Source organism: Bidens hawaiensis, unplaced genomic scaffold, assembly GCF_021521415.1.
Source record: "Bidens hawaiensis isolate Kalapana, Puna unplaced genomic scaffold, B.hawaiensis_p1.1 tig00018012_1, whole genome shotgun sequence".
NCBI lineage: Eukaryota > Viridiplantae > Streptophyta > Magnoliopsida > Asterales > Asteraceae > Bidens > Bidens hawaiensis.
In genome coordinates, this window is record NW_027492717.1 from 365,147 (window position 1) to 374,919 (window position 9,773).

The 9,773-nt window shown below is 37.2% G+C and overlaps 2 protein-coding genes across 2 annotated transcripts; one reads left to right on the forward strand and one right to left on the reverse strand.

Annotated features, from left to right (window-relative positions):
* The first annotated feature begins 2,790 nt into the window (after positions 1-2,790).
* LOC143555203 (F-box protein At1g52495-like) lies at positions 2,791-4,352 on the forward strand. Its single transcript, XM_077044795.1, has 2 exons — positions 2,791-3,821; positions 4,289-4,352. The coding sequence occupies exons 1-2, from the start codon at positions 2,791-2,793 to the stop codon at positions 4,350-4,352; spliced, it is 1,095 nt and encodes a 364-aa protein (XP_076900910.1).
* A 3,572-nt stretch (positions 4,353-7,924) lies between these two features.
* Positions 7,925-8,524, reverse strand: LOC143555204 (uncharacterized). The gene has a single exon (XM_077044797.1). The coding sequence runs from the start codon at positions 8,522-8,524 to the stop codon at positions 7,925-7,927; it is 600 nt and encodes a 199-aa protein (XP_076900912.1).
* Positions 8,525-9,773: the final 1,249 nt, after the last annotated feature.

Here is a 9,773-nt window from a genome sequence, read left to right on the forward strand (position 1 = left end):
TGGTCTGGCTAAGGGAGGATGGATTTGGTTTTCTGCCCCCTTATTTTCCACCGATTATCTGCTAAATGGTATGATTAATCATCTAATCTATAATAAACTTATCATATTAAGAGGCTGTATGTGTTTAATTGACTCAATAACATATGCTAGCTAATTTCAGTGAACTAATGATGGGACTTATGTTTCATTGAAAAGAAAATTAATTGATCAAAAGTAAGAAGTATGAAGACGACTTAGAAGTTTTAGTTATGGTAGATGTTAATTCTGACATATTTGTATATTTATGATGTTAAACGGTCAAGACAGTTAAAATGTATGGTAATAACTAATATTCAATTAACTGTTATGCAGGAGGCTTTCTCACTCTACAAACGGGTTTCAAGACTGGGAAGAAAATCATTATAGACGTAGAACCCGCCAAAACTTGCATGGTGGTGTTGGAAAATGTCAGATAGCGGGTTACAACTTTTGTTAATGGTTAGTTTGTAACAGCTCATTGCTAATGTAATGGTTATATATTGTTCCTATGCATTTCAAAATGTGTCAGATGTCAAATTCATTTTGTTTTAATGGAATTCATTCGGATTTAGTTTTTTAATTGCTTTTATTTTGTCTGCAGAATGCACAATTTTGCAGGTGCTACAGGTAAGAGAGAGAGAGAGAATTGCCAATTTGTTTGTTTACAAACCAATCTGTGTTAATAAATCATAGATGGAAGGAGTTGGTGCTTGACTCGACCGATCCACAACTCAATACGGACCAGCCACTATGTTTACAGGTCCGGTAAGAAATTTGAAGAAAAAGTGGATCCATGTAACGACCCCTGCATTGTCGATTGACAAGCATCAATCTAATGGAAATTCTTCTAACGGTGATAAAAAGATGTCTTATATTTTGCTTTACAAGTGGACAACAATTTGTAAAAATCATAACAAAAATAGCAATGGTGATCCGAAGGAGGATAACTCTCCCGCCGATGCGGATGAAGAACCTCACCACTGCTAGATGAAGTATATTCCGGTATTTGTTCATCACTTTCTTTTGAATTTTCGTTTGTCGTTAGATCTATTTTGGTTGCACATTCAATTTGCTGTATTGTAACGCCAAATTAACATTTCTTTGGTTTCTTCTTTTTTTTTTTTTTAACATTTTCAAATTAAGTCTGATTTTAGTAAATTATATTTTAATCTTCATTTACACATCAAGTGAGTTTGTGTGTGGTCATGCATAGTTAAACAGTTGTAGTGAATCCAACTTCTGTAAAACTCACCTCTTAGCCTTAACTTTCATCATCTATTATTTTTTCATCATCTATTATTGTTGTCACAAAGGTAGCTAGCTTATGTTTATGGACATCTTCATAATGTTATAGCATATAATTTCCATTGAAGTCATTTTTTTATATTTGTCATCATTAATGCGTAAATCATACCTTGTATAAGACATACTCACAAAAGTGAGGTGGTGGAAGTCACATAGCATGAAAGGACTAAAGGTCAATTCTGCTCTTTATGTTTATCATTGTCACTTTAATTTGGTGTAATGAAGGCATTTTTTGTAATTTATCTACATACAGATAACATGTATTAATGCTCATGCCAGCTATTTGGTAGAATTACCGTCTGTTTGCCTCGAGTCCAAAGTGAAGACTGAAAAAATTAATAAAAACGGATATGAATTTTCCAAAGAACAATTAACGTAGCGTTAAAATATACAATAATAAGACATAGAAACTTACTGAGGAGTATACTAACATTACAATGAATTCCAAATTGAAAGCCCATTCCTTCAATCATATGCAACATAGACTAATCAATCATCAAATTTTCATCTGCAAGCATAATAACCCAATCCATTGGTATCTTTAGAACCTAATAAGCAGTGGGTCTTTTTAAAAAAACATGGTCCATGAAGAAATTGAAATAAGGCTTACAACTGTTGCAGCATATTGCCTAGTATTCTGAGACCCATAGACTGAAGATGTGTAGCTCATATTTTGAGACTTTTTACACCTGCAAATAAAAAAAAATAGTTTTTTTTCATGTAAAAGGAATCTAGATTAATTGTGCAAAACAATCGAAAACTCGTATCTACCGACTACAAAGCAAAGCCTATAGCTGCGGGGAAAACGGATATAGGTTTTGATCCATTGTCCTGCAACTTCTGTATAAAGCGAATTATTGCAATCAGTTGAAACCGATAATTACACAAACTCAAAAGGTGTATACCTGAAAATCTAAAATAATATGTGTAGGAATGGACTTGTGAAGGCGTAAGAAAGGAGATTTACAATACAACTTCAAAAAGCAAAACCCCCAAACCTGGCAGGTGAAACGGCAAGCCGCGATGAAGAAAGTCACAATTGGGTGCAAAATTAGCATTAGGTTTACCTCCAACGGGCTCTCCGAAACTCCAGGTAGTCGGTTAAAACAAACAAATGAAGGACTTGAATCGGTGAGATTTTGGGTGCAAAGAGGACAAAGAGAAGTTTGCCGTTGAACCACTTTACCATCACCTGTGAAGGGCAGCAAAACCCTAGTTCTTGAGTTTCACCCGTTCGCTGTAGGGAAAACAAAAAGAAAACAGTGAAATTCCAAATATGCCCATGACACTGTAGCCAGCACTTCTCATTTAATAGATAGTATAATGGGTTAAGATGATTTTACTTTCTGAATCGGAAGATATTATTTTATTATAACCAACTTTTGAGAACTAGTTTTTCGCGGGAAGCAAATCTCTTTATCCCCTCACCTGTTCCGAAAACCCTAGCAATTCATAACCAAAATCAAAATGCCAGAAGACATACCTTTTGATATACAAATCGAAGTCATCAACCTGCTTCCTTTAAAATCACTGATTCAGTTCCGATCCGTTTCAAAACCATGGAAGTCTGTGATCGAATCATCTGATTTCATCGCTGATTACACCGTCCGCTGCCGTGATCAACCTCATCATCTGCTTATAAGGTACCGCAATATGTCATTCACAGATGTATACGTTTCGATTGCAGATAATGATTCTTTCCCCCCTAAACAAGGTTTCCCCTACTGTTCCCACTTCGTCAACCAACTTGAGGATTCAACCGTTGTCGGTACTTCTTATGGATTGGTTTGCGTGTCCGGTTATTATGGAGGTCCATGTAAATGTTGTTTAAGGGAGATGATTGTTCTTTGGAATCCGTCGATAAGAAAATCAGTTGGTATTGCCGTTCCGAATGGTTTAATTGTTTCGTCTAATTTTGGTTTTGGGGTTTGTCCTGGGACTAGTGACCCTAAAATTGTTAAAACTAATAAAAATGTAACTTGGCAGGTTGAGGTTTTTAATTTAAGCTCAGGGGTTTGGAGAATTTCACCTTGTAATCCGCCGGATAAACTGGTTGCATTCAAATCACCTCAATCTCACGTAGATAGGTTTATTTACTGGTTGGGTGTTACCAGTGGTGATACTGGTATTATTATTATTTCATTTGATTTCTTAAGTGAAGAATTTGGAGAAATACACCTCCCGGTTACATTAGCATTCCAAGATCCGGAGGAGTTGTGTTTATTTAAGCGAATTGATTCTCTTGTGGTTCTTAATGAGACCATAGTGGACGAGAAATATGAAGTGTGGATGATGGAGAATGGTATTTCAAAATCGTTTATAAAAATTTTCACTGTTAACATGCCAAATGAATTATATACGTCAAGTGTTCCACTGGAGTTTAGGAGGAATGGTGAAATTATGATGGCCATAGATGACACTGATGATGTTAGTTTCAGAACATTAATAACAAAGAATAATCAAGGAATGATGCCCTACTGGCGGTGCACGCATATAATGTATATATGTGTGAACTCTCGGGTGGGCAAAAGTAAAATTGCACTAATTTTGACGTTATTTTACTAATCTCGTGAAAATAACGTTAAAAGTGGGGGAAGGTTAATCAGGCATCATGTGGTGGCGTTGATAGCCGAAAGACAAGGGCACATGCACCAATCAGCCGGTGTCCCGATGATTGAGTGCTATGTGCCTTATGTCCAAGGCTTGATGCAAAACTACTATCGAGCCGGGGGTCTCATCGGAAGCAGCCTCTCTATCCCTATGGGGTAGAGGTAAGGTTGTCTACATCTTACCCTCCTCAGACCCTACCATAGCATTGCTATTGGTGGGATATACTGAGTACGATGAATAATCAAGGAATGACGAAGGCTATTGATTGAATTGATAATATAAAATTGCATACATCAAGGAAACAAAGAGCTCTCTTAAATAGATAACTTTACAACGGATAAATGCATAATACTAGGGCTAAGCATAAGACCAGGACTCTAACTGACTTGACCGAGTTCTTAGCAATTATTCAAACTTAAACAAACTTAACAATAAACAAATAAATAAATTAGCCTTCATGCATGCAGCTCACGTGAGGATGAATCACTTTTCATTACCCTCCCTTGATTCATGCTCCATTACTCCAAGCCAGTAACGATAATGAACAAACTTTTCTCTAGAGAGGGCCTTTGTTAGAACATCTGCAAGCTGCTCATTGGTATTACAATAAACTAACTTCACTTGTTCTTGAGATACCATTTCTCGAATGAAATGATGCTTGAGTTTAATATGCTTTGAACGACTATGCAGTATAGGATTCTTGCTCAAGTTAATAGTGGAATGATTGTCACAATACATCAAAGTAGCAGCTTTTTGATCAAACCCGAGATCAGTGAGTACCCTTCTTAACCAGACTGCTTGGCAAGTAGCTGCAGTTGAGGCAATATATTCTGCTTCTGTACTAGAGAGAGCAACCGTTGCTTGCTTCTTAGAACTCCATGTCACTGCACCACTACCAAGGGAGAAAATATTGGCTGAAACACTTTTCCTGTCATCTTGACAGCTAGCCCAATCACTGTCAGTGAAGCCAATCAACTCAACCTTTGTACCTTTAGCATACCAGAGACCAAAAGAAGTAGTACCTGCCACATATCTTAGAATCCTTCTTGCAGCTCCAAAGTGAATCTTGGATGGTGACTGCATAAACCGAGCTACCATACTCACAGAATAGGCAAGATCATGCCTAGTGTGAGTTAAGTATATCAGACCTCCTATAAGGCTTCTGTAGGTTACAGAATTTGCTTTATCAGCTTGATCTTCTATCATCAACTTCTCACAAGCATTCATTGGAGTATCTTCAGGAGTTCAATTCATCATACCAAATTTTTTTAACAAACTTTTAGCATATTTATCTTGGCATAAGAACAGACCATGTTTGGTTTGTTTTACCTCCAAGCCCAAAAAGAACTTCAGTAGCCCCATATCTGTCATTTCAAACATTTGATTCATACCATTCTTGAATTCTGCAATAAGCTTGGAACAAGGACTAGTGTAGATTATGTCATCCACATACAAGTACACATACATAATTTTCTGATTATCACCTGTCTTAACATATAAAGTTGGTTCACTTTCACTTCTCATGTACCCATTATTGATAAAGTGGCTATCAATTTTGGAGTACCAGGCTCTTGGAGCTTGCTTAAGCCCATACAAAGCCTTGTGTAACTTGTATACATAATCTTCTTTTCCTGTGACAACATACCCTTGAGGCTGCTCAACATATATTTCTTCTGTTAAGTTTCCATTCAAAAAAGCATATTTAACATCTAATTGATGTACCAACCATCCCATATGAGCTGCCACACTTAAAACAACTCTTACAGTTTCAAAACAAGCTACTGGAGCAAATGTCTCTTGATAATCAATACCATGTTGTTGAGAATAACCTTTAGCCACAAGTCTTGTTTTATGCTTAAGGATATTCCCATATGGGCCAACTTTGGTTTTAAATAGCCACTTTAAACCCACTAGATTCTTACCGTGAGACAGTTTCACCAATTCCCATGTCATGTTTCTTTCAATTGCATCTAACTCAGTCGCCATTGCTTCCTTCCATTCTTTCTTGTCAACAGCTTCATCATAGGTTGTTGGGTCTGTGACATTTAGAGCAAACTAGCAGTTATAGAAGTCGGTATCAACATCTATCTTTCTAGCATCAGCAATAACATCTTGAATATGTCGAGTTTTAGGCTGAAGTGGTGGAGTGCTAGTGTGACTTTGGTTGGTGGAAGCAACAATAGGGATATCATGTGAGTGTGTTTGAGCTGGAGTTTGTTGACTATTTTGGCTTTGTAAGTCATTTTTTGTATAGGTGAGGAGTATGTAGGGCTGTTAGGTTGGTTATTGGTTTCAGACTCATTTAAAGGAGGAATGGGGAATGGATCAATATAGGCTTGAGGATGCTGAGTTGGATTGGTACTCCATTGCCACTTCTCATTTTCAATGAATGCGACATCCCTTATGGTTAGAAACTTCTTTGTAAGAAGGTTGTAGAGACGGTATCCTTTGCTTTGAGATGAATAGCCTATGAACACACATTTCTCTGCCTTATCATCTAACTTTCTTCTGAATTGAGTTGGAATAAGAACATGCCACACATCCAAACACCCTTAAGTGATGGACAGATGGCTTTTTATTGTACCATGCCTCATAGGGTGTTTGGTTTCTTACGGATTTGGTAGTTGCAATGTTTATAAGATAGATTGATGTAGCCACTGCTTCAGCCCAAAAATAGTTGGGCACGGACATCTGCTTCAACATACTCCTGGCCATTCCCATTACTGTCCTGTTCTTCCTCTCTACAACCCCATTATGCTCAAGGGTATAAGGAACCGTAAGCTCTCTTTTAATACCATGATCTTCACAAAACTTATTGAATTCAGAAGAGGTGAACTCACCCCCTCTATCAGATCTAAGAACCTTTATTGTTCCTTCACATTCTTTTTCAACCATGAGCTTAAAGCTTTTAAACTTAGCAAAAACTTCTGACTTGTTAGCAACAAAATATACCCAACACATTCTTGTATAGTCATCAATAAAGAGCAAGTAATAGAAACTACCTTCTAGACTGGGAACTTGCATGAAACCACATACATCAGCATGGATCAGCTCAAGTTTCTTGGTTGCCCTCCATGACTTGTAAGGAAATGATTCCCTAGCCTTTTTACCAACAACACAACCTTGACACTTCTCAGCATGTTGTATAGGTGGTAGACCAAACACCATTCGTTTATCATGCAACAACTTTAAACTTTGAAAGTGATAATGTCCATACCTCTTGTGCCATAGTATACACACACCATCAATTGCACAATCAGGGTTGATATTGTTATTACTTGAACTTGACTTAGATGCATCCAAGAGGAACATGTTGTTAGTTTGAACTAGAACAACCATTAGAACTTGACATGTGGTTTTACTCTTGATGACACATTGATCATCATCAAATAGTAGTGAATACCCCTTTTTCATCAACTGGCCCACACTTAACAAATTATAACCCAACAATGGTGCATAATACACATCATCTAGTAGTCTAGAGTTACCATTTGGAGTGATAATTTTAATAGTTCCCTTTCCTTGAACTATTAGTTCTTTCTTGTCTCCCAGTCTGACCACCATTTTGAATGACTCATCTAGATGAGTGAATCCTTTCTTGCATCATGTCATATGATTGGAAGCACCAGAGTCTAAAAACCACAAGTGGGTAGTATCACCCGTGTCTGTGGCATTAGTCATTAAAGAATAATGATCTTTAGTGATTGCCATAAACAACTTTTCCTCATCTTCACCTTCTTCATTTTCCTTGGCAACGTTTGCTGTTGGTTCATTATTGTATCAGCAATCACTCTTGACATGACCATACTTATTGCAATGAGTATAATGAGGGATTTTGGATTTCTCGTGAGGCTTGTCTTGGCTTCTTCCTCGGCCTCTCCTTCTAAATGAGAGACGACCTCTACCTCTGAATGAACTGGTTCTTGTTGGGTCATACATAGCCTGTAAGGCTTGTTCATCACCACCTTTTTGTTTCTCGGGGGTTCGGCTATTAATTCTTTCCTCTTGGGATTGGAGGCACCCATGAGCGCTTAACTGGAGTGAGACTTGACAGATCATAGGCAACTTCAATGGAGGGTACCACAAAGTCGAACTTGGGTGTAAGGCTCCTAAGGATTTTCTCTACTACTGCTTGATCAGCAATAGTTTCCCCATAAGCTCTCTTTTGACTTACTAGAGCCATAACACGTCCAAAGTATTCTCCTATAGGCTCACCTTCTTTCATGGAGAGATTTTCAAAATCTCTCCTAAGGCCTTGTAGTTTAATTGCCTTGACTTGTGAGTCACCTTCATACTCCATCTTTAACACTTCCCACGTTTCTTTGGCCATGGAGGCTGCTGCAATTCTTGAAAATAGCTGATCATGTATGCCCTGCTGAATTATGGTCATAGCATGAGCATCCCGTTTTTGGGAGTTTTTGAGTTTGTTTTGATCTTTCTCTGATACGTCAACACCGTCTTGAACTAGGTCCCAAAGATCACGTGATCGGAGGATGGTCTTCATACGAATACTCCAATACTCATACCCTTTGCCTTTGAATACAGGAATCGGCGTGGAGGCAGTCGGAAGAGTGCTGGTTTGCTTGGCCATAGGGTAGATAGGATAATTAGGGTTTAATATGTATGAAGAGTTGGATCGAAGGCTGTGCTCTAATACCAAATCTGTTAGTATTAGAACATTAATAACAAAGAATAATCAAGGAATGATGAAGGCTATTGATTGAATTGATAATATAAAATTGCATACATCAAGGAAACAAAGAACTCTCTTAAACAGAGAACTTTACAACGGATAAATGCATAATACTAGGGCTAAGCATAAGACCAAGACTCTAACTGACTTGACCGAGTTCTTAGCAATTATTCAAACTTAAACAAACTTAACGATAAACAAATAAATAAATTAGCCTTCATGCATGCAGCTCACATGAGGATGAATCACTTTTCATTTGATGATTCAGATAAACTTGTAGTTTATGATTCAGATAAACTTGTAGTCTATGATCCCTTGTCGGAACACATCAATGAAATTTGGATTAATGGACGAAATAGTTCATTAAACGTTAGCTTGTACACAAAATCTTTAATCCTGCTTGATCAAAAAGATACATTATTTAACTAAGAGATGAGTATTTGAACACGGAAGAAAGGTGTAGGAGATCAAAGAGCAGTTACTTGATATTTCAAACAAATACCATTTGTGGGTGCCTTTTTGCTTTTCAATAATACCGAAAACAATCTTTATTATAGCCAGATTTTATTTCTTTTATTGATGGCATGGCAGATTCCCCCCCCCCCCTATTTTTTTTACTCTTTATCTGATTTATCTCTTAATACATGCAGCATTTGCATTTTCGATCATTAGATAATAAGCTGTTGGAAATAGTGGATCGGTTCGGTTAATTTAACGCGACCGGCCGAGTTACGACCCGTGAGAGTTACACCTTGGGCAACGAACTAAAATCCGATTAAATTGTTTAACCGGTAAATGACGAATCTAATTACGCATTATTATTATTTATAATAGTTATAAATAATAAAGTTTATTTACTAATTAAATATACTGGTACGGGCTTTAAACAAGAGTTGGAACGAGTTGGACTTTGGACCCGGTTAGGATTTATTATTAATAAATAATAAGATTATGATATAATCTTAATATAATAATAACCTAAATAGGTTGACTTGGTGATTACTCCAACTTTGGTGGAGATATAAATAATCACGTAAAGATAATATGTTGAGAGAACTCGTCTGCCGCAAGAAAAAAGGCCTGCCACAACCAAAGTGCAGCCGCACCTCGATCGTTACCGACTTTCGCTACAGCAAAACACCCGCTG